General features: G+C 38.7%; 2 protein-coding genes and 1 long non-coding RNA gene across 3 annotated transcripts in view; 2 read left to right on the top strand and 1 right to left on the bottom strand.

The window, feature by feature from the left end:
- The window catches only part of LOC311093222, a 28,302-nt gene extending 25,696 nt beyond the window's left edge, over positions 1-2,606 (bottom strand). Inside the window, exons 1-2 of the long non-coding RNA XR_014608381.1 lie at positions 2,484-2,606; positions 2,243-2,390 (exon numbers count right to left, since the gene is read on the bottom strand). This is a non-coding gene — a long non-coding RNA (uncharacterized lncRNA). The remainder of the gene's footprint in view (positions 1-2,242; positions 2,391-2,483) is intronic.
- On the top strand, positions 1,732-4,227 carry LOC311093215 (perforin-1-like). Its single transcript, XM_084130438.1, has 3 exons — positions 1,732-1,805; positions 2,219-2,739; positions 2,861-4,227. Exons 1-3 carry the CDS (start codon positions 1,803-1,805, stop codon positions 4,059-4,061), a joined length of 1,725 nt encoding a protein of 574 aa, XP_083986564.1. The 5' UTR covers positions 1,732-1,802; the 3' UTR covers positions 4,062-4,227.
- A 19,244-nt stretch (positions 4,228-23,471) lies between these two features.
- LOC311093216 (perforin-1-like) lies at positions 23,472-25,760 on the top strand. Its single transcript, XM_084130439.1, has 3 exons — positions 23,472-23,537; positions 23,749-24,269; positions 24,395-25,760. Exons 1-3 carry the CDS (start codon positions 23,535-23,537, stop codon positions 25,593-25,595), a joined length of 1,725 nt encoding a protein of 574 aa, XP_083986565.1. The 5' UTR covers positions 23,472-23,534; the 3' UTR covers positions 25,596-25,760.
- Positions 25,761-26,262: the final 502 nt, after the last annotated feature.

Here is a 26,262-nt window from a genome sequence, read left to right as displayed (position 1 = left end):
CGGAAAATATGCACATGGCTATTATATCTCTTCTGCTAAAAAAGATAAAGACTCTACATTATGTTCTAGTTATCACCCACTCTCTCTAATTGGTACAGATGTTAAAATATATGCAAAGGTTTTAGCCTGTCGTCTAAAATGCTTTATAACCAAGCTTCTTCATCATGATCAGACAGGGTTTATCAAATCTCGCTCTGCCTCAGATAACCTCAGATTATGTTTCACATAATTCACTCAGCAGAACAATTGACTTCTCCCTCTGCAATACTCTCTTTAGATGCAATGAAAGCATTCGGCCATTTAGAGTGGAACTATTAGTGGGCAGTGCTAGATCACCTAGGTTTTAGCTCTAACTGTATAAATATGATTAAAATCTTGTATGTTAATCCCTCAGCTACCATTCTTACTGGCCAGGTATGTTCACAATCTTTTCTGATTGGAAGAGGTACTCGTCAGGGTTGTCCTCTTTCACCTTTACTATTTGCTCTATCTAGTAAACTTCATTTTGGCCCTATCATAACACATTTTATTTCTACTTGGAGAATGGTGACCAGAAAAATAAAGCCAAATTTGATTTGGCATCGTCATTCACCTTTGTTCCATAATAATATGTTTTTATCAGGAAAGAAACCAATTCATTGTCCACAATGGGTTAAATGTAAAGTAAACTGATTTGGTGACATTTATGATGACAAAGGGCTGAAATCATTTTAAGATATTATGGCTCTCTTTAATTTATCAGGAACTTCCTTTTTCATATATCTTCACATTAGATCTGTGCTTCGGGCATATGGAGTTCCCTGGGATTCACAATTACCTGTACATCCCTTCCGAAAGATAATTCTTCCAACTGATAATTCTGTTATTTCTGCCTCAGTTATTTACTCTTTTCTCCTCAAAAACTCATACAAACATACATCTAGTCTAAGGTTATCAGTGAGGACATACAAACTTTATTCACAGAGCAAATTTGGGAGACAATCACATCATTCTCGGAAAACCCAAATCATCAGATGATCCATTGGAAACTTCTGTACAGACTTTACCTATCCCCTTTAAAACGTTTCTATATGCATTTGTCTCCTTCCTTGAATTGTAATTTATGTCTGCAGAGAGCATTTGGTACATATTTTTAAAAGAAAATGTCTGGGAATGCTCTGCACTTTTTCCTTTCTGGTCTCAGCTTGCTCATGACATATTGTTCCTGTTAGATAAGGATATGGTTTTGACTCCAGAACTTTTCTTTCTACATAATTCAAAATAGTAAATAATTATTCACTGCAATAGCTTGCAATTCCTTGGCACAGTATGGTGGGTGGGTTGATGGGGGTGTGGGTTACACTTTAATATGTTGTATATTTTTTCTAACTGTGTATTGAACTGACTACTCAATAAAAACAATTGTTCTGGGGGAAAAAACAATCTAATCCAGTGTCATACCTTCTTTTTTTAGCATTAAATTAATAATTAAAAGTAAAATGTAAAGGAATAATAGATGCACAGATAATCTTTTAAAATGCAACTCTTAAGCATAACTGTTAATCTTCTTTGTAACACTGCCATCCATTTGCAGAGGTTTTTGTCACATCTGATAACTTGTACTTAAAATGTTCTTCTTTGTTCACAGAACAAATTATTCAGCCCAGGCAATGTGTTAAACTAATATTAGAAGATTTGTCACAGCCACGTCATGGTATATGATACTTTGCACTACAAAGCTTTGACACCCACAACCAATCAACCATCGACAGGTTAGAGAGACAACCTATAACTTATATTTGATTATCTCAGCTCTACATTTAATGGTAGGTAACTGAAAAAAATCATTCAATTAATCATATTATTATTTTAAAGAGACAATTACTGCTTAACATCCTTTTTTTTAATTTTGTATTTGTTTTAACAATATTGCAAATTTTATGAAGGTATTATTGTTACAATTCTAGACCAGTGGTTCTCAACTCCAGTACTCGGGACCCGCTGCTTTGCACATTTTGTATGTCTCCCTTATTTAACACACCTGAACCAGATCATCAGCTCGTTAGGAGAGACTCCATGAACTGAACTGAGTGTGTCAGATAAGAGAGACATACAAAATGTGCAGAGCAGCGGGTCCCGAGGACTGGAGTTGAGAACCACTGTTCTAGACTATCGTTCTTGTTAAATGATGTTAATTTTCACAATAATCACAATAATGATTTGACTTATCTCACTACAGATGATGGGGCAGTTCCAGATTTACCTTGTTGTTTTCTGGGCATTGCTTCTCATGACCACTTCTGGAGAGGATGACATAGGTGCACCAAAAGAGTGTGAGGATGCTCCCTTTGTTCCAGGGTACAATCTTGCTGGAGAGGGATTTGATGTTGTGACCATGGAGCGAAAAGGATCTTACATGATCGACACGGAGAAATGGGATTTAGGAAACAGCACTTGTAAAATGCGCAAAAACAATTACATGAATGGAATAAAACAGAAGCTACCAGCAGCAGTTGTGTTCTGGAGGACCTTGCCAAAGTGTTCAATGAAAGTCTCCAGTCAGATCTTTGAATCAAGTGAATCACTGGTCAATGATTCATCATCAGCGCTCTCAGTCGGCTGGAAAGTTGGTTTAGATGTGAAGGCTGCTGGAGCTGCAGTCGGAGGCACTCATTCCAGGGAAGCGAAATTTGCAATGACAAAATCAAAAGAAGACAAATACAGTTTCACCAAACATGAAGTTGCATGCAGCTTTTACAGGTGAGAGAGCTGGGTTGTTTTTCCTCATAGAATGACTTAAAAAAAAAAAAAAAAACTTTAATTGTATTTTGCTCCCTCTTTGATTCCTCTGAATTCAAACGTATTAACTCTTTATTTACAGATATGGTCTAGCTGAAAAGCCTCCTCTTCATGCAGAGTTTCTTGAAGCAATTAAATCACTCCCTGCATCCTACGATCCAGACGCCTACCGCAACCTGATCACCACATATGGCACTCACTTTACCACAGGTGTCAAGTTAGGGGGGAAAATGAAAGCCATAACAGCCATCAAAACATGTCAGGCAACAGTGAGTGGGCTTACAGACACTGCAGTGAAAGACTGTTTGGATGTAGAAGCCTCTGGTTCATACAGTGTAGCAACTGTGAAGGTAGAGAGCCATTTTTGTAAAGAAATGAAAAAGAAGATGGGCACAAATCAAAAGTTCAGCACCATGTTCAGTGAGCGTCAGACAGAGATTATCGGAGGAAACATAAATGGAGAAGATCTGCTTTTTGCTGGTTCATCACACCCAAATTCCCTTAAGACCTGGCTTGAGTCTTTGAAGAGCCTCCCTGACATTGTGCACTACTCTCTGAAACCCCTCCATTTCTTACTGAGTGAAAAACACCCTGCCAGGAAAGGACTGAAGAGAGCTGTTGAAGAATACATAATAGAAAATGCTCTCATGAAGGTTTGCTCAGAGCCTTGCAAGATTGGCAGGAAGTGCAGTGCAAGAGACCGATGTGCTTGTGTTTGTGAAAGTAGTCAAATTATAAAGTCTAACTGCTGTCCACCTGAAAAAGGACTTGCCACCCTAAAAGTCTACAACCTTACAGCCAAAGGTCTGTATGGAGATGTAAGTACTCAAACAGATGGTGTTGTATCAGTTGAATATGACACACAAAACAGGCACACTGAGACTATTGATAATAATGACAATCCAAGTTGGCCAGAAACATTTGAGTTTGGTCCTATTAAGATTAGCATGGCCAATAGACTAACCTTTAAAGTGTTTGATGCAGACAGCTACTGGAACAGCAACCTCCTTGGTGAATGCTCTTTTAAACTTAGAAGTGGAGTTGTGAAGGACGCTTGTGTTTTTAAATATGGCACCTTCTTTTTTACCTATGAAGTGAAGTGTGCTCCCAGTCTAAATGGCCCAAAGTGTAATGAACACAAACCTTCTCCAATGGCTTCCCCTCTGGCTGACATTTTCAGCTCAAGAAATGGTGTTCTGGTTAAAGACATGCCCAGGCTTGAATCAGCTCACAATTTCTCAAATAGATTTGAGAGCGCTTATGGAAAACAGATAAAGCTGTAGGATTTTAGTAGGATCTCAAATCAGGCCTTATGCATTAAAGCCATAATCTTGCAACGCTTCCTGATAATCAAATGCTTAAAATGCATAAGTATAAACTTTGTTCAATTCTTTTAATTCCAATTACTTGTCTTTGTATTTTGTTTTATTAAAGCATTCATAAAACCTGATTTGTGTGATTTATTTACTTTTTGGGTAGAAAAACTTCCCAAAACTGCTAAAACTGACAGTTGTTCGGCAAAATATCTGTATTTAAAACCTTCTTCCTGGAGGCATACTATATGTTTGTGGTTATTTGAATAGAATGATTAATTTGAATATAAAATCATATAAACTTAATGAGACACCTTTTGCATAAAAAAAGTAGCCTACTTTAAGCAAGTTCAGTCACATGCTTTGTGTCAAGTTAAATCAGAGCTATCAGGGGCAAACAAAATGAAACAAAATCAATCCATTCAGGCTTTGTTGGTACCATGACCCTGATTATCAACTTGCTCTGTGAACTCAGGCTTTGGTCCTGAGTTCATGAAGCACATGCACATGTAAGTGTGACATCAGTAGTGAACACTGTCCTTATTTTTTGGATGTTAGTACATAGTAGTTATAGACACCTAATATAAAGTGGGACCTTTGATAATATACATAGGTATTAAAGTGAACAGCTTACATGTAGTCATTTTTAAAGCTTTATTTGTCAATTCCAAATCTTATTTAAATTAAATATTATCAGTATATATTTATATTCATTTAAACTAAATGCTTAATAATAATTGTTGAACTAAAGTTGCTTCGGTGTAATGGATTATAGGTATAATAATAATAATATAAATCATAAATAAATCATATAAAATAATTATAATAAATGAGCATTGCTAAAATTCAGACAATTTTGTCCTTAAAAATATTTATTATGTAGTGACCTTTAATTTGGAGCAAGAGAAGCTGGGAGTGACTTTATTGCCAGAAATGTGTCACTTTGCTCACAGCTGATTGGTCAAATTTCGGTTTAGCTCTCTTACAACATAACCTGACGTTTAGCAGGTTAGCAATCCCCATGGAGCACTAAGTTACTAAGGCAATGACCCAGCTAAAATCCGATACACTTTCATAGTGCCTAAAACCAGGGTTGTCACAAACTAAACTGAAACATACCTAGCTATCCTCCTAAGCCAGCTTCATGGTAATCCCACATAGCAAATTTTATCTGGCCCAGCTCCGTTCCACAGAACCCCATTTCCCACATACCGCAAAGAATGACGCCTCTGTAGTGGTTCAGATCCGGACTGAAGACATGGACCACACATGGGCCAACACTAGCCCAAGTCTCAGCCATTTAATAACCATAACAGGGCATGAACTGGGCCAGAACTGGTTTTAATAGTGGCGCCAATTCTCAGCCATTAATAAATCATATCAACACCAGCTTTAACCAGACCCTTATCCATTTAATAACCCCTGAAATTTTATCTGGCCCAGCTCTGTTCCACAAAACCCCTTTTCCCTCGGCCCACATACCACAAAGAATGACGGCCCTATAGTGGCCCAGATCTGGATTTAAGACTAGGACCACACATGGATAGCCCAACTGGCTCGATTCTCAGCCAATTAATGACCCATAACTGGCCCTGCACTGGGCCTGAATAGGTTTTAGTATTGGTACAGATTCTCCAGAAGATTTGGATTACAGCACAAGAATTTAATACTTTTATGATAATTTTGTGTTTGTAGTGTATTTTACACCACATGATAATGGTAAAATTATCACAGAAATGACAGTTCTTTTCATTATGTTATAACTTGTAATTTTAAACAATATTACACTTTAAAAATATTAACTGATTTAATCTCTATGATAATTTCACCATTAACGTGGTATTTTATTTATTTTGTTCACCATGAAGTACATCATTTTATTATATGTACCAGTATGAAAACAGGCCCAGTGCAGGGCCAGTTATGGGTTATTAAATGGCTGAGACTCGGGCCAGTTATAGCCCATGTGTGGTCCTAGTCTTAAATCCAGATCTTGGCCACTACAAGCTTCAAAAGCAGCAAAGAAGAACCTGTTGTTTGTGCATGTGGAGTCCACCCAGGCGGTCAGGGTTTCATATTATTTTGAAGGTACCCCCGGGCGCCGCCATTGGCTAGTGGACCATCACCTGCTGTTAGCATCCCATTGACTCCCATTCATTTTGGCGTCACTTTGACAGCGAATAACTTTACATCTGAGGCGTTTAAAGACTCCATTTGTCCATTATTTATTTCTAAAGAAACACGAAAATGTATAAAAGGCTCCATTACCTTGTATCTTACGTTATGGCTCCGTAGATGCAGTTTTTGTAAAAATAGGCTAACGATTGCGTCATACCCACGCGACTCTCTGTCGCACAGTAGAGAATTACCGTATGGACAGGAGGAGAAGCTTGCGCGCAATCGGGGGGACGTGGAGGCAAAATGACAAGGTAATTAATCAGAATACTTAGCAAAAGTTGCTCCTGCTCCAAGATCATGGACACCTACTCACGCTCTCCGTTTCTGCAAGTTTCGGAAGAGAATGATTCAGATTTCTCTTGGCACAGCTACTAGAAGACAGACGGGTTGCTCACGTCACATCTACGTCGTCAAGCTCAGTTTGAGTCTGCGCAGTACGCTCGACCATCAGGAAGTAAGAGCTTCTATTTGGCTTCACTTGTCTGCGTTGAATCCAATGGGGTCGCTGTGTCCAGTTTATATACTGTCTATGAGTCCACCTGTGAAGTTTGATTGCACTGCTTGCTGCTCATGGTTCGAATTACGTGGGAGCCAGTGGGAGCTGAGCTCCCATAGAGAGAGGATGAGCTCCCATGAAAGCAGTAAAATCATACACCTGTGGGGGTCTCTAAAAATCATCAGCACCATTATTTTAAATTACAAATAAAGCACTTTTTCCTTCAGACTAGCCTACTGTAGCATGACTTAAAAGATAGGACAAGATGCCAAACACATGGATCTCGCGGGATCTCGGATCGTCATCACACTACGGTACATCCTTATGCTTAAAGGGATACTTCACCTCTGGGAAGATGAATGTGTATTTAAAATAGGTCATTTAAGTAGAAGAAATGTGAAGAAATTTTTGAATTTGGAGCTTTCTAGACTGAGAAAAGCCAGAAAATGTATTTTTGGCTTATGTGGATGAAAGACAACAACTCCCAGAATGCACTTGCTTCGCTGCCTTAGGAGACCACGCCTACCGGTAAGAGTGCGCAGTTGAAAACAACAAGGCTAACAAGGCTAACTTAGCCTACGTGATGAGTTTGCCAGGGATCTCTAGAGCCCAAAATGTCCGGGATTCGGCTTTTGCGTTCTACAGTCGCCATTCATTCATTATGTTTACTGTGGCGAGCAGGACGAGGCTGACGGCCGCGGGAGAACGGCGCGAGGCCGGTGGCGTGGTTACTGATGAGCTACACCTGTGAGACGCACCGGTCTCGTATCTCTCGCGGAGGAGCGGGAATTTTCTTAGCAAGGGTAAAACGCACATCAACCGATCACTTGTTTAGCGTTCATGTAAACACTACATTCAGATTCACCAATCGGAATGAATTCAGTTAGATTGAAACAAAAGGGGTGCATGTAAACAATGAATGGCGACCGTAGAACGCAAAAGCTGAATCCCGGACATTTTGAACGATCTTGCCCGCCGGACAAGTCCGGGAAAAGGAAGAAGGTAACCCCTACTTACTCAGCTTTCTCCTACTATTCAGCTTTCTCCACAGAACAAGAGCCTGCTAGCTTAGCTTCCAAAGAAAGACGGCTGACACTGTGTACATTCTGTGAGTGAGATCCCACCCTCTATGGGCGGGTTGAAAACATGCTGAACAACGCCATCTACTGGCTGTAGTCTTTAGCCTCTGGCCAGAAAATCCTCCGATGACGCAAAATGACGATTTTTGCGTCATCGGAGGATTTTTTCCAGACAAAAAATACATAAATCTCTTGTCTCAGGGGGATATGAGGGTGGAAAGCATGGTAATTCGAAAATACTACAGGTTTTCTACTAATACAAAGCTTAATGCTAAATCCTGAAGTAACCCTTTAAATCAAGTGATAAAAGTGCCGCTGCGATCATTGGCGCGGATACTGTGTTTGTTTGTGGCTCGCGCACTCACTCGGGCGCGCTTCAATCCGTTGTGGAGACTCTCTATTCGTTCCAGTAAAATTACAAAACAAAATGCACACAAACGTGTCTCTGCCTGATATAGAACCACTTATAAACATAATCGGATTTGATTAAAAAAAAAAAAAAAAAAAACTGATATGAGTGCGGATTCCAACCCAGAACCTCTGACGCGTTTGGACCACTGGACCACTTAAGCATATAGTATATAGCATATATTAGACCTCATTAAACGACAAATTAAACCAAATGTACTATTTAAATTGAATTGTGTTACCAACGCTTTTTTATTAAATTTGTATTATATTTACAAATTTTTATATTTTTATATTACATTATTAAGCTACCGCGCCTGCTCATAGGCTAGCTACTTTTTTCTTTTTTTTTTTAAAGAGACCCCCACAAAGATGAAATCATAATTCGAACCCTGTTGCTGCTGAACTCAAACGATCGATCTTTAATTCTCAGGCACTGTTTCCACCTGGTATTAAGATGCGTTTAAGCTGATCTAATCAAAAGTAGATGCATTTCCGTTTACACCTGGTCTCATTTGTTCACTACACTTCTGTCTTGATTTTTTTGAGGGGAGAAATTTCAGCAATGAAAACCTCAAGAAGCTTTATGACAAGTTTTACGACATTGATATTAAATGTGTTTCAGGTAAGGTGCGTTTGAATGAGAAATGTCTTCAAAGAATGGATCTCACAAAACTACTGTATATCACCAGAGAGGAAATCAGATGCTACACGTCATCAAAGAGTAGGCTATAGAAGTACCAAGAGGCGAAACTCCGTTGCAGTTTTGACAACAGCCACTATAGGTGGCGCTTCGGTAGCGCGGCCGCCATTTTGGACTGAACAAATTTTGTACCGTTAGCACAACTATACAGCATTAACATTATGTCTGGAAATAATTGGAAACAAAGAAAACAGTGTTCTGCCATCAACTGCAACAACTACCAGTGTACAACCAATCAATTAGCATTTCATAGATTCCCCAAAGATCCAGAGAGGTAAAGTAGAAAAGGTTTTTATTAACTTTAAAGTGAGCTAACGTCAACGATAACAGGTGCTGTAACGTTAATGTAAGCTATCCCATAACCGCAGTAACAGTTTGCTAATGTTATGTATTTGGTTGAAATTGTCAAGACTCGAAATGGGCTTTTTAAATCGCATACTTTAAGAGATATATAAACACCTAACCTGGCAAATGACTGGCTTTATTAATTCATTGTTATCACTAAATTAACCCTTTAACTGTCACCTTTTTTTCGCATAAACATGAAAATCACTCTCCAAACTTAAATAGTTGTAATTCAAGAATGCTTTGGAATATAGACCTATGGTTGGTCTTGTTTTAAAGAAGACATTTGTCAGATTATTGTTGAAGTGAAATAAATTATGAAAGTGAAACAGAAAAAAGTTATATAAGTTTGAGTTTATTAAAATGTACAAATTTAAAAATATAATTATTTATATTTTATATAATATATATATATATATATATATATTACAAAATATATTTTACTCTAGAACTGCAAGAAAATGAAAGCAAAAAATCTGAACAAGTTGTGTTCCACATTTTAGGTTGATATGTTGATATCTCGCTCCCTCACCCTTTCTGCCGTGTGCTCTAACGTTAACGCCGGTTTCACACTGCACGCAGAGCGTAAGCAGCGCAGGAGCAGTGCATATGGTGAGCAGGAGCAGGACACGAGCGTTTTGCTTTCACACTGGCAGCGTTTGTCACGCGCGGCTGAACCGCGGCGTGTGTATAGACAGAGTAGGCTACTCTATAATCAGGGTAAGTTGGCATTGCTTTATTTCGTTTTCAAATACATTTAAGAGAAAAGACTTGTCAAGAAGCTTATTTTATTAATCATTTCATTTATATAACTTTTGGTTCGTCTTTGTTTTTATTGTTCGGGCAACAAGTTTGTTTTTGGACATTTGTTTTCTTTTTAAATTGATGTTGGTCATTTGATTGACTGTTTAAAACACAATATATCATCAATGCGCTTTTTTGGTAAAACTGCGGTGTATTTTGGCCATGATCAATGTATTGTCACTTTAATTCAGCATAAGCGGCGCAGCAAAAAATAGACCAGGCGCCGAAACGATCGCGGCACTGCTGCTCCTGCTCTGCTCCTGCTACGCGCTGCCGCGCCGCCTCTGCGTGCGGTGTGAATGCACTCATTGAATAACATGGACGCCGAAAAAAATACGCGCTGCTCACGCGCCGCTGACGCTTGCGGTGTGAAACCGGCGTACACGGTTTGGAGCTGCGCGCTCTTGCTCGCTCGCTCTAGATTCCGGGAGATTTTAGCTAATTTGCGGGCATCAGGGAGCCGCTATCAATATGCGGGAGACTCCCGGAACTTCTGGGAGACATGGGATGTCTGCTATAGAGATATTAAAAACTAGAAACTACTATTTAGTTCATTTAACCGCTTTTGAATTTGAACCTGTATCGTTCAATTCTATGACAGCTGTGTTGCGTTCAGTCCAAGATGGCGGAGCTGCAGCTCTGCGGATGGGTGCGTTTGTTGCAATGGAACGTTCTATTGAGTTTCGCCTCTTGGTACTTCTATACATAGATATCATATATAAAGGCTAGATGTCTCGTGCGCGCTGCTGGCCAATGGAGGTCGACGTCCGCACGTGGCGGCCATCTTGCGGCAGTGCGCTCGCTCACTCGTTTAATGGTGCAAATACTTTTAAATAACCATAACTTGCCCAATTTTCTACCGATTTTCAAACGGTTTGGTTTGTTATAAACGTCAGAGATGTAGTTATGACACTACATACATACACTGCATACATATGAAAAATTATAACATAAATGTTCAAGCATTCGGAATTATAGCCACGTTAATAACGTTTGTAAGAAACCAAACCGTTTGTAAATCCGTCAATATTTCAGCGAGATATGAGGATTTGTGTGCATGCTGATCACTCACCTTAATGCACAGAGCACTGACATAAGATGGCCGAACGGTGATGCCGGAAGTGACTGCGCCATAAGACATCTAGCGTTTATATATGATATCTATGCTTCTATACTCTTTGACGTCATCATTTGGACTACTTTGTTACTGCTTTTTGACATTTTCTGCAATATTTTTTTTATTGTGAGCTGGCTGTCTGGTACATTTGTCTTATAGAGTGTGTGTGTGATTTTTTTTATTTTTTTTTTTATTACATTTTTATGTAGCTTCTTAAAATGATTGTGTTTACATACAATGTTACCAAAATATTTAACAAAACAAATAATGGTAAGTACTGTAAAAAATATAAAGAAGTGTACAATGTATAAAAGATAACAATTATTTTATGCCAGGTTTGGCTGTGTTTTGGTTTACTTAAGGCTGATCATTTGTACCAAGAATAAAACCTATTCTGTCTCTTTTCAGGGCCAGTTGTGGGTTATTAAATGGATGAGGGTCTGGTTAAAAGCTGGTGTTGATATGGTTTATTAATGGCTGAGAATTGGTGCCACTATTAAAACCAATTCTGGCCCAGCTTATGCCCTGTTATGGTTATTAAATGGCTGAGACTTGGGCTAGTGTTGACCCATGTGTGGTCCATATCTTCAGCCCGGATCTGAGCCACTACAGGGCCGTCATTCTTTGCGGTATGTGGGCCGAGGGAAATGGGGTTCTGTGGAATTTTTGTAATAAAATATCCAAAGATCACTTGCACAGTGCAATATATTTCCTGCAGTTGTGTACTTACAATATCCCAAAAGTTCCCAAACATTTGCAATTTCAGAGAAATTCATATTTTAAATAATGGCTCGTCCCTGGTCATTGTCGCCTGTCAATGACGTAATATCCGCGTTATCCCTGGTTTCCGCTCGTACGTACTGCCATAATAACCATGGCGACAGACGTGGACAACTGCGTTACGTCTAGCGGCACGCTCACGCTGTTGTTGTTTCATTCAAACATTATGGACCATGGCAAGCAGACTTTGGGACAAAAGGGAACTAAAACAAGGATCAATAGCCGCTTTCCGACCAAGTAGTTACAGGAACTTAGTTCTAGGAACTGTCCACTTCTAAACAGTTCTAAGAACTACTCTCCCCAAACTCGGTTTTGCTGTTTGCGTTCGCACTGGCCAAGTGGCCATAGGAACTGGTATAGATGGGGTAAGGGAGTGACGCAAGCACGGTGACTTTTATTTTGACGGCGCGACGGACCTTTATTTTGGCGGCGCTGAGAACGCCAGAGCAAACAATGCTCACATCCTCTGTGTTTATTAGTTAGCGATCTGTCTAACAGTACTGTTTAATATGTTATTAGATAGAACTGTTATAGAAAGTAGACAGTATATGAAAAAAAGGTTATTAGCCTATGCCGTGTGGTTGATGTCCAGTGTTGCTAGCTGGGCAGAAATACATAATCATGTTTGACTTGGTCCCCTCAAAGTTGTGTTGGATTTTCTCTTCAGCATAAAGGTTTAGAGACCCATCTATCACTGTTTTCCATGTTTGTATAGTTAGTTTCTGGAGTAAATATATAGGCTATAATCTGTGTGTTTACATTCTGTTTTAAAAATGGCGGGTGCTGGTGTTCCGCATGTGTTCGGTACACTAACGTCACGGGTAGTTCCTATAGTGCTGGTTTAGACCCTACTCTGAAGTAGGACCTAAATTAATTCCTCCAAATGGAGTTCCTAGAACTAAAATCGTTCCTAGTTCATGCGGTGCGAACACGCCGACATCCGGGTACTTTAGCCAATAGTTCTAGGAACTGTGAAAAGGTTCCTCCGGTCGGAAAGCGGCTAATATCAGTGTGGCGTTTTCGAGATGCCAAGAGCTCCACGTCTGCGACTAACTTCGACTTGACAGAGATGCCGCTCTTGCATGTACTTTATTAGACAGGTGAGCAAATGTACATAAAACTAATCAATGTTATATAGCTCAACATGATGAAATGTTAGAGTATGATCAGTATGTTATTTTAATATTGATCTAGCTTACTGCTAGTCTCATACAGCCAACAAACTAACACATAGAATAACATTATAACTTTCAACGCACTCAAATGCAGTTTAGTGTGATAGTGTAGTAGACCAAGTGAAACAATACTGTGTTACCTCACAAGTTTCATTAGTCTAATAAACTGACCTGTGTGAGTAGCAATTCAGCACTTGCGGGTAGTTCGGTATAAATGTCCTTATTCCTTTATATCGCTGATATCTGTCTCTCATTAGCAATCGCGCCCTGCTTCATACCACAGTCATGTTAAAAAACATTAATGCATTCACTCATCCATAAACATTATTAGATCCATCGGCATGACAAGTACCATTATTCCACTTATGCGTCATCAACCTACGCCTTTGTTATTATAAGAGGTTAGCGATCTCAACAGTATTTACCTAAAAAAGAATTATAGCAAATTAACCCGTTTAATCCCAAATTTTTTCTTGCAATTTGAGTACATGCATTTTACTCCTTAGATCTCCCTAACACACAAACGTTATGCCCTCTTTGATTTTATGTTGGTTAAGTTAGTGAAATATTAGGTTTTATACTCGGTCACAAAAGTGACCGGTGGGAAACACCATAGTCAGAATTCATACAAATTCTTCAATTAGACCTATTTACACAACACATTCCAAGACATCCATAACCTCGTTTTGTCATTTCATGAAGGAGGCTTAGTGAAGTGAAAAGGTTGTCATGTACAAAGTTACACCCTGGAGGAACTTCTGCTTGTTCGGCTAGACCCCTATGGGCTAGACCATGACTACACTTGGGCCCTGTCCTAGGCCAGTTTCAGGGAGATGTGTGTGCACTCATTCAGTGCACTAAAGATGGGCCGTACGTTGTAGAAAGGGTTGTTTGTGGTCATGTGTGGGGCACACCAATTGGTTCTCATGAACATCTGCCTAATCCTCCAGATAGTTCACCTCTGCATCGCCATTCATTAATCTACCTGGCAAATGGGCCGTTTCACCCTGGTACTCCCTATCTGAGCCATCACTATCACAGTCACTTTCAGTTGCCTCTGTTTGCTGCACACAGCACTTGGGGGGGGTCACGTACGTCTAGAAGGTCCAACACATCTGATAGTTTCTGGGATACTGATAACTACACGTAACAAAATTATAAACGCAACACTTTTGTTTTTGCCCCCATTTTTCATGAGCTGAACTCAAAGATCTAAGACTTTTTCTATGTACACAAAAGGCATATTGGATTGGTCCGAAAACCAGTCAGTATCTGGTGTGACCACCATTTGCCTCACGCAGTGCAACACACCTCCTTTGCATAGATTGATCAGGTTGTTGATTGTGTTTGTTGCCTTAGATAGAGGTGTGGTATGATTACACAGATCAGTTTAAACTCAGGTTGAGCCTGCGAAGGACACTGGGTGTGGCTCCATTCAGGGAGCAAATTGGTGGCTGCCGTTGATCTAAATAGTTTCTCCTGCTCTTCAGTTACAGTCAGTACTAGATCATGTTATGGCAGGCCTTCTACAGCTTCAGTGAGAACCTGTGACATAGAAGATTTTATATTTATTTTAGTTGAATGAAGAGCAAATGCTCTGAGGTAAATGATACTGTTACATTTGAACTGTACTTCAGTGTTGATGTAATTGTGCTCACAGTCCATGTTGTGACATGTTAGTAACAGAAGAAAATTATATAGACTCACTGTACAGATTTAGAAAAATGTATTAGCACAAAATTAATATCAATCTTGTATATATGATTATGCAAGCATTGCAATGTTTAATTAGGTTAGATTATATTTAAAGATTATAACTGGAAGCCTGAATCTACTCATTGTACTTGAACTTGCAGAGTTATTAAAGAACATAAAAAGGTGAGGCTCAAAATAATGTTTATTACAGAGCAACAAACCAACGGCCACATGAGGGCGATAAAGCGTAATTGTTCAAATGCAAAAGAGAAAAAACATTTTAAATGGGGCACATTTTGACAGAATACATGAACATCAGTGAGGATTTTCACTCTCTTTTTTTTCCTCTAGTCGGATCATTTTGGAGAAGTGCTGAAGCAAATGGGTGTGAAAGATGGAGAAGGCATCAGCTTCAAACACTTCTGGGGCCTGATCCAGAACTTGGCCACAACCCAGCATGGTCTGCTCAGCCAAGAGAAGTTGTCCAAATGCACCTGCCTTTTACTATGAGCCGCAGACTTCATCTGCATCTGCCACTAAGATCTGGTCTCTCTGCATCTCTGCATTTATCCAGAATAGGGATGGGCATCTCCATACCTAAGGCCGATACGATACACATCGCATAGCCAACGATACGATACATTAAAGATACATATAAGCAGCTACCGATGCGATGCGATACGATTCACTACTATTACGATGCAGTGCGATACGATTTCGATGCGATTCAGCGCGATGCGATTCAATGTAATATGATGCTATGCAATTATAGATAGTTAACTTTTATTTATTTAAAAATAAATATCAGACATACAGCAAATCATAAAGTAGCTTAAGTGTCTGACTTTTAATGGCTCTTTCACATACAAAAGATTTGGTTTTCACAAAAAAATATATATATTTTTTTCAGCTGAAAGAAGATGCTGTTTTAACAAACAATAATAAAAAATCAACTTATCCGATGCACACTTATTTAAATCGATGCATCGCATCGTTAGCTTTTATGCCGATGCACCGATGCGAATCGGTGAATCTTACCATCCCTAATCCAGAACCACTCATCTCCAGACAAAACACTAACTTTCCTTCCTAAACATTCCAATAAAATGCTGACAAAATAAACATCAAGATGTCTTTACATTCATTTATTTTTATTTTTTTACATTTTGTCAGGCATTACAGTGATCATCTCTCTTCAATCAAGTATCAAGTAATCAAGTAAATCGTAATATACAGACAAGTTAACTAACTAGGCCTACTTCATATTCCATAATTAACCTGGAGTTCAATTTGTTTTTACTTGCAAGTAAAGTTACAGCTTCCCACACAATTTACATTTAACATGAATTGAGTGTTTCTCAGTGAAAAAAAAAAATATATATTTTTTGTAATAACACTACATTTAAACTTCCTGCCATAACAGTCTAAAGTATGTTTATGTTTACAGGCAGACATGTACTGAGTGGTTCTGGTAAACAAAAACAACATCAACAACTTGTATTTATATTTTGTAATACTGTTTTTGTATGGCCAAAAATCAATAACACCCTGAATTATTGTTTAATAAAATTCACATAAAAAAACATCCCTTGTTTTTTCTGATTTATAACCAATTTTCATTTTCATTTAGGGACCGTTCGGTATTTATGGAATGGACCACCGGAGGAAAATAGGGGAGGGTCATGTCTTTTTTATTTTTTGTTGAGGGGAGGTGTCATCCAACTTTTTTTAGTCTAGGGGGAGGGTCACCTAACTTTTGTATTCATGAAAACAGCAAAAAATGACATGTTTTGTGCATATTTTTCCATGTAGCTACATGTAGCTCTCTCAGCCTCGGCCCCCCATCGCTAGTAGATGGGTCTGATGCAACAAAAATCCAGTTTGGCAGTGCGTACACGCTCAGAAAAAGTGCATCATGTCAGAACAGAACGCCAATGAAATATTTACCCGGCAAAGCTTTAAAGCACGAGCAAATAATGAACTTTTGTGATTGCGAATAAGTGTCCTGTGAGTGTAACTCTACCGCTGCATTAACATGTGATGTGAATGTTCGTCGAGTTTTACAGTATTGGGATTGAGGCGCCAGAACTGCAGCTGATAGAATTTGAGCTGTAGCACGATACTACCATATTTTAGTTTCCATAACAATGTTATTGAGTAAATCTACTGAAATGGCCACCATAACAGTGGAGTGTGATGTGTAAGATGAGAGAGCAGAGGTTACGCCCATTTCACACATAGGCCTACAGAGCTTTCACACTACACTTGGGATAGGTCCGGCAATGCCTTTCAGGTGCGAATCGATGCGTATACAGTAGTGCAGCGATAATTTCCCACCAAGTCTATTTTTGCTGTGCTGCACGCACTGAATTAAAGTGACAGCCCATGGTTCGTGGTCAAAATGAACACAGATTGACATGAAAATATAATAATCTCACCATAAATGCATTTAATTAAATAAAATGTAGTAATCTCACCATAAATGTATTTAATTAAATAATACTATTTTTCACAGTCATGTATTTACTTTACAAGACCAGGGTTAAGCAAGGGAAACTACAGTTTACCTCAACAGGTGACATAATGAACAGCACTCGTCTCATTCGTGGAGGTTGAAAAACAAGTTCTTTGTGACATGCAAGATTTATTGTACTAAAATTTAAATGCAAAAGAAAAGGCATGAGAGTCGGCTGTTTTTGTCAATTTTAAGTTTTAATTTAAAATGTTTGCGACTTAATATAGAAGTAGTCTAATGCATTGAATAATACGTTGTTTAAATTGTGTTTAAAGGTGCCTTATGTAAAAATTGAGGTAAAAATATCCAAAAAATGAGCTACACGCATCAAAAGAATGAGAAGAAATAAGGGCGATGATGTCATTAAAAAAATGTCAAGTTATAGTGCTGCAGAGATATCAACCTGAATTAGCATTAGCATTACTAGCCACGGCCCGACAGGTGTCGTAATACCAGTTTCGGCCATGGGAGGCGGTATGCCGGCAACATAACCACCAGCCAAACATGCAATACACGAATAACTCGCACGGCTTGTGGGCGTACTTGAACCTGATGTCAATCGTGTGGAAAGTAGCCTACAGCCCACTACTACATTCAAATAAAATCTGATAAAAAAGGAACAGAACCAGAGTAAACATTGGCACTGCTTTCCATCGCTGGAGACAACTAATGGACATGAAAAAAATAAGGTTTGACTTCGAACTTGCAACATTTCGTTTGGATTGGTAAGTAAGATGCTGTTAGTATTTCGTTAGAAGTTTGTTTTATATGTTTGTGTAGATTTTCGGGAAGTTATAACATAGAAATGTATCGAAGGCTGTTCGATAAACGTATATAACGTTCATAAAATACAGTATTGTAATATAGTACACATAGCACAATCTCTATTGCTCTTTTTTTCTTGCCAACTACGTGACCTATATTATGTAGCTATATTAAATGGCTTTCCTGAGGTAAATCTGACATAATTGTTCTCCAGCTGTGTTATTGACCTCTTCACGCTGATAAAAAACACTGATTGGTCTATTGGTTTATTATGTATGAGGAATACATTTTGGTAAGTTGTAGCCTAACGTTACTGTATCTTTCAGTGTTCGTGATTTTTTTACTATTAGCTAGAGAGTAGAGATGATCGGTTCACATGCGCTAGGGATCTGTCGTGTAACATTTACAAGCGCCAAAACGGTATTTATTGTTTGAATTGCGTAATAAAATTGACAGAATCTGAGAGCTGAGATTTTTTTTATATCATAACTAACCTGCTCTGTCTAGTCTGTCGGTCTCCGTGTCCTCTTTGCTTCGCGATTTTTCTGTGCGTGAGAAAATTGATGTGTGGCGTGAGAGCATGTGAAAAGTGTTTGCGTGTGTCTCACGGTGAATGCGTGAGAGTTGGAAGCTCTGGTTATGTTGGCGCTAGCTTGGTCAACATCAGCGAATGCTGTCTGTCAAATTAATGTAATTCAAACTAACAATAAAAATGTAATATGAACAAAACGAATATGAACATATTCACTGGTAAAGGTGAAGGGGAGTAGCTTGAAGATATTCATACTCTAGAGTAGACCAACTCACTTTCTGGAGGTATACTGCCCCCATCTGGTATGGAATGTGGAGTATGAATTTATTTATTTTTACACAAGGCACCTTTAAACGTGAATACTAGAGTGTACTGTATATGTGTACAAAGAGAATCGCAATGCTGACAAAACTATTTTTAAATAAAAGTTGGTGATAACTTCTGGATTTGAAATAAAAATAGTGAGTACGTGTTTGTGGTACAGCCGTGGATCAGTTACGCACTGCAAACGCATGTGAAAGCATAGCGCGTGCTGCTTCTGCACCACATACACACTGCACACGGAGTATGCAACAATGGCTATCTGAACATCTTTGCCAAGCGCAAACCAGTACAGAAGTAATCAATACATTATCGGGGAGGGTCATGCCTTTTTTTCACAATCATTTTGGAGGGTCATAGAAAAATATATTGCTGGCGAAGGGAGGGTCAAGTCTATTTTGACTATAGACCTCAAAACTCCTCCGGTAGCCCATTAAATAAAAAACGAGCAGTCCCTTAGAATCAGCTGTCACTGTGCAACACAAATATTAACAAATCTGTTTTACTGTAAAGACTAAGGTCCTTTCTGAGAAAAAAAACAACGCAACTACAGAAAGATGATCAGGTCTTTTAATATTGTTATATCTGTTTTAAAAACTGTGCTGTATAAAGTTACATGTAAATACTTTGTTTTTTTTATCACAGTGTAGGTTCTCATGAGAACTTTGTCTTCGCCACACACAAAAACCCTATGTGGTCTGAATGCATTTCCTTTTCTCTTGTACTGTAAAATGCCTACAGTATACAGTATGTTTTAAAGGCAGTTCTTGTCTGTTGAGCATAGAGCCGACTTATAGGCTTCTTGCAACTGTTGCTAAGCCTGATCTGTCTTAATTTGCATTTAGACATTAAGCTACGATGGTCACAGGCGAACAGACCTAAGATTTCTTAATTCAGTACTGTAATGAACAAATTCACCAAAGCAAATTTTCATAGGAGTAGACACCATCACCTTTTTTTTTTCACCACATATTCTGTAAAAACTACTCCACAGAATTAGCATTTTGGTCTGTGAACGTTTAACTTATCAGCCTATTTGAAGGAACACTTTTGCATGTGTAGCGACATGGCGGTGAGGGTAATAGAATTGAGAAAGGTTTACCACACTTTAACAGAAATGGCAATATATGATCAACTACGCCACCCTGGAAAACCAGGGAAATAGCCCTAAGGGCACACAGGTTCATTTTGAGTGGATGGGTGAGGACATGAGACATATAGAAAAGTTTACTTTGCTCGTCAGTGTTGAATAATAAATAGCTAGATATTTCAACGTTAACTCACATTGGCATTATAATAAATGAACACCAATTAGCATCTACTCATACACACACTTTAAATAACAAACGCAATTTAAAGGAACTCAGTCAAGAGCAGAGGTATCTGGAGGTCCGGGCCAGCTGCCAAATTGGAAAACAAACCCGCCCAAATAATCCACTACAAATACCCGCACACACACGTGAAGGGTTAAATGCCAGAAGACACAGCACTAGGTGTGAACACACCACACAAATGGCAGCTTCGCCGTCACCCTCCAGAAACCCCCAGCTCCTGCAATAAAGACAACAATGAGAAACACAAACAAATACAACTTAGGAAGATAAGATGTCAAATACTTCAAGGATCTAAACCACTTGACATAATTAGGACTCAGTACCACATAAAAACAAGTTGACATTGAAAAACCAAATAAATCAAACATACATTACTCAGTTAAACAAGCAGAAAGATAATGTTATAAACAGAAACAAATTATTAACACACAAACCTATAATCTTACATACCGCAGACTGATCCCGGCGCACAAACCGTTTCGCAGTCGCGCACCATATTGCAGTACAGGAACACATGCCATCAATGACATGCTATCAATGCCACCGAAAACAAAATGTAAATAATCAACCGCGTTCAATTTCTTCTTGTTAAATAAAAACGGCTACTCATACCTGTGAGGCATGGGCAGCCAGCACACAGCAGACGAGGAAGCCAGCTTACAGTCCAAGCCTGCGGCAACCACGGATGACGTCACAAGGCCAATACCAAGACGCATGCCATGTGGCAAACACACATCCCTTATATCAAACAAGGAAGGGGCGGGGGCTTAAATTAAGCACAGGTGAATGAAATCCTCATTAGTGGATTCAGTCACCCTGCTACACATGCTTTTTTTTTTTCATCCTGCACTCCCCTAAATCTATGTACAGTGAAAATGAACCATATATACTGTCTAAAATTTAAAGTATTGTATTTTTTAAGGTAAACACCCTACATTAGATATACCAGTAGTGCACTGCCCAACAAAAACACTATTCCAATTGAACAATAATCATTGATTTCGGTCAAATTTAGGGGGCCCAAGTAATTAATGTCAGTCTCCAGTGCAATACATGCATTTATCCATAAACTTTAATTTGCCAAAATGGGGGAAGCTCTGCATCCTGATCATACAGACCATCGCCTGCTGTTAAATACGGTAGGCTACATGGACGTCCTTTTGAGAGGACTTCCCCATAAAAAGCTGTTGTACCCCTAAGGGTAAAATGTTGTTGTAAGACATTCTTCAAAATAATAACAAAATGGGAAAATATGAGAGTGAGTTCCTTTTGTGTTCCTGTAGCTCAAACATTAGAAAGTGGAGGCAGTAACACCAAGGTCTTGGGTTTAATTCCCAGAATGCATGAAGTGATAAATTGTTTTCCTTGAATGTAAGTGTCAGCACTATAGCAGTGGTAAGCAGACGAGACACAGAGCCTGGGGGCCGACCAATGGAGGTGGAGCTGAACAAGGTGGAGAAAATAAAATAAAAAACTGTTAGGAAAGAACTTAATTTAGATACAGTGCTGAATTTCTTATACAAAGACCCTGACAAAACTATTATTTTCATGGTAGCTATACAGCTCTAACTCTAAATGCGAACCTACACCATACTTCCTTTTTATCTACTCTTACTCTTCCGCATCTGTCAGCATCAGACTCTGAGTTCTTAGCTAGATCTATATCACTTGTTGAATTAGAATCATCGGTCAGAGGTATGAGCAAGGGGAAATCCCCAGGTCTAGATGGCATACCAGTTGAGTTCTACTTGACCTTCTTGGCCTAGTTGGGTTCATCTATGCTAGACATGATGCAATATTCAATTGATCAAGGATCCTTTCCGGAAAATATGAACATGGCTATTATATCTCTTCTGCTAAAAAAGATAAAGACTCTACATTATGTTCTAGTTATCACCCACTTTCTACTTGGAGAACGGTGACCAGAAAAATAAAGCCGTCATTCACCTTTGTTCCATAATAATATGTTTTTATCAGGAAAGAAACCAATTCATTGTCCACAATGGGTTAAATGTAAAGTAAATTGATTTGGTGATATTTATGATGACAAAGAGCTGAAATCATTTTAAGATATTATGGCTCTCTTTAATTTATCAGAAACTTCCTTTTTCATGTATCTTCACATTAGATCTGTGCTTCGGGCATATGGAGTTCCCTGGGATTCACAATTACCTGTACATCCCTTCCGAAAGATAATTCTTCCAACTGATAATTCTGTTATTTCTGCCTCAGTTATTTACTCTTTTCTCCTCAAAAACTCATACAAACCACTTCCCATATCAACTATCTGGTCTAAGGTTATCAGTGAGGACATACAAACTTTATTCACAGAGCAAATTTGGGAGACAATCACATCATTCTCGAAAAACCCAAATCATCAGATGATCCATTGGAAACTTCTGTACAGACTTTACCTATACACTTTAAAGCATTTCTATATGTATTTGTCTCCTTCCCCGAATTGTAATTTATGTCTGCAGAGAGCATTTGGTACATATTTACATTTTTGTCTGGGAATGCTCTGCACTTTTTCCTTTCTGGTCTCAGCTTGCTCATGACATCATTCCTGTTAGATAAGGATATGGTTTTGACTCCAGAACTTTTCTTTCTACATAATTCAAAATAATAAATAATTCTTCACTGCAAAAGCTTGCAATTCCTTAGCATTCCTTAGCAAGTCCACCTGGTGGGTGGGTGGATGGGGGATACACATTATTAATATGTTGAATATTTTTTTCTAACTGTATATCGAACTGACTACTCAATAAAAACAATTGTTATGGGGGGGGGGGGGGGGGGGCACAATCTAAGCCAGTGTCATACCTTTTTTTTCATGAATTAGCATTAAATTAATAATTAAAATTATAATGTAAAGGAATAATAGATGCACAGATAATGTTTTACAATGCAACTCTTAAGCATAACTGTTCATCTTCTTTGTAACACTGCCATCCATTTGCAGAGATTTTTGTCACATCTGATAACTTGTACTTAAAATGTTCTTCTTTGTTCACAAAACATATTTATAGCATTGTGCAGCTTAGGCCCAGGCAATGTGTTAAACTAATATTAGAAGATTTGTCACAGCCACGTCATGGTATATGATACTTTGCACTACAAAGCTTTGACACCCACAACCAATCAACCATCGACAGGTTAGAGAGACAACCTATAACTTATCTCAGCTCTACATTTAATGGTAGGTAACTGGAAAAAATCATTCAATTAATCATATTATTATTTTAAAGAGACAATTACTGCTTAACATCCTTTTTTTAATTTTGTATTTGTTTTAACAATACTGCAAATTTTATGAAGGTATTATTGTTACAATTCTAGACTATCGTTCTTGTTAAGTGATGTTAATTTTCACAATAATCACAATAATGATTTGACGTATCTCACTACAGATGATGGGGCAGTTCCAGATTTACCTTGTTGTTTTCTGGGCATTGCTTCTCATGACCACTTCTGGAGAGGATGACATAGGTGCACCAAAAGAGTGTGAGGATGCTCCCTTTGTTCCAGGGCACAATCTTGCTGGAGAGGGATTTGATGTTGTGACCATGGAGCGAAAAGGATCTTACGTGATCGACATGGAGAAATGGGATTTTGGAAACAGCACTTGTAAAATGCGCAGAAACAATTACATGAATGGAATAAAACAGAAGCTACCAGCAGCAGTTGTGTTCTGGAGGACCTTGCCAAAGTGTTCAATGAAAGTCTCCAGTCAGATCTTTGAATCAAGTGAATCACTGGTCAATGATTCATCATCAGCGCTCTCAGTCAGCTGGAAAGTTGGTTTAGATGTGAAGGCTGCTGGAGCTGCAGTCGGAAGCACTCATTCCAGGGAAGCGAAATTTGCAATGACAAAATCAAAAGAAGACAAATACAGTTTCACCAAACATGAAGTTGCATGCAGCTTTTACGGGTGAGAGAGTTGGGTTGCTTTTCCTCATAGAATGACTTTTAATTGTAATATAGAAAAACCTTTAATTGTAATTTGCTCCCTCTTTGATTCCACTGAATTCAAACGTATTAACTCTTTATTTACAGATATCGTCTAGTTAAAAAGCCTCCTCTTCATGCAGAGTTTCTTGAAGAAATTAAATCACTCCCTGCATCCTACGATCCAGACGCCTACCGCAACCTGATCACCACATATGGCACTCACTTTACCACAGGTGTCAAGTTAGGGGGGAAAATGAAAGCCATAACAGCCATCAAAACATGTCAGGCAACAGTGAGTGGGCTTACAGACACTGCAGTGAAAGACTGTTTGGATGTGGAAGCCTCTGGTTCATACAGTGTAGCAACTGTGAAGGTAGAGAGCCATTTTTGTAAAGAAATGAAAAAGAAGATGGGCACAAATCAAAAGTTCAGCACCATGTTCAGTGAGCGTCAGACAGAGATTATCGGAGGAAACATAAATGGAGAAGATCTGCTTTTTGCTGGTTCATCACACCCAAATTCCCTTAAGACCTGGCTTGAGTCTTTGAAGAGTCTCCCTGACATTGTGCACTACTCTCTGAAACCCCTCCATTTCTTACTGAGTAAAAAACACCCTGCCAGGAAAGGACTGAAGAGAGCTGTTGAAGAATACATCATTAAAAATGCCCTCATGAAGGTTTGCTCAGAGCCTTGCAATATTGGCAGGAAGTGCAGTGCAAGAGACCGATGTGCTTGTGTTTGTGAAAGTAGTCGAATTATAAAGTCTAACTGCTGTCCACCTGAAAAAGGACTTGCCACCCTAAAAGTCTACAACCTTAGAGCCAAAGGTCTGTATGGAGATGTAAGAACTCAAACAGATGGCACTGTATCAGTTGAATATGACACACAAAACAAGCGCACTGAGATTATTGATAATAATGACAATCCAAGTTGGCCAGAAACATTTGAGTTTGGTCCTATTAAGATTAGCATGGCCAAAAGACTAAGCTTTAAAGTGTATGATGCAGACAGATACTGGAACAGCGACCTCCTTGGTGAATGCTCTTTTAAACTTAGAAGTGGAGTTGTGAAGGACACTTGTGTTTTTAATTATGGCACCTTCTTTTTTACCTATGAAGTGAAGTGTGCTCCCAGTCTAAATGGCCCACAGTGTAATGAACACAAACCTTCTCCAATGGCTTCCCCTCTGGCTGACATTTTCAGCTCAAGAAATGGTGTTCTGGTTAAAGACATGCCCAGACTTGAATCAGCTCACAACTTCTCAAATAAATTCGGGAGCGCTTATGGAAAACAGATAAAGCTGTAGGATTTTAGTAGGATCTCAAATCAGGCCTTATGCATTAAAGCCATAATCTTGCAAAGCTTCCTGATAATCAAATGCTTAAAATGCTTAAGTATAAACTTTGCTCAGTTCTTTTAATTGCAATTACTTGTCTTGATTTTGTTTTAATAAAGCATTCAAAAAATCTGATTTGTGTGATTTATTTACTTTTTGGGTAGAAAAACTTCCCAAAACTGCTAAAACTGATAGCTGTTCTGCAAAATATCTGTATTTAAAACCTTCTTCCTGGAGGCATACTATATCATTGTTTGTGGTTATTTGAATAGAATGATTAATTTGAATATAAAATCATATAAACTTAATGAGACACCTTTTGCAAAAAAGTCCTTTATAAGCAAGTTCAGTCACATGCTTTGTGTCAAGTTAAATCAGAGCTATCAGGGGCCTGTACCATGATGGTAACAAACTCAGGGTTACAGGATAAGTTTTGAGTTGACGAAACAAAATCAATCCATTCAGGCTTTGTTGGTACCATGTGTCATGATTCTGCCCTTGTGTCCTTGATTTTCTCTAGTCTTGAGGCAGGATCATGACAGAACCGTGTTTGGTGTGCAAGCACATGGCCTTGTGTTTGGGCCATGTGCTTGTGTTGTCTCGTTACCTTGCCCCGCCCCCTTGTTATCCTCGTTTT

Source organism: Abramis brama, assembly GCF_963993115.1.
Source record: "Abramis brama genome assembly, chromosome: 12".
NCBI lineage: Eukaryota > Metazoa > Chordata > Actinopteri > Cypriniformes > Leuciscidae > Abramis > Abramis brama.
Note: the sequence above shows the minus strand (reverse complement) of the source record. Positions and strands in the feature narration are given on the sequence as shown.

Excerpts from the sequence above, each read along its gene's own strand:
- LOC311093215 (XM_084130438.1), top strand. Across the intron at positions 2,740-2,860 it reads GTTGCATGCAGCTTTTACAG|ATATGGTCTAGCTGAAAAGC; the intron begins GTGAGAGAGCTG and ends CTTTATTTACAG.
- LOC311093216 (XM_084130439.1), top strand. Across the intron at positions 24,270-24,394 it reads GTTGCATGCAGCTTTTACGG|ATATCGTCTAGTTAAAAAGC; the intron begins GTGAGAGAGTTG and ends CTTTATTTACAG.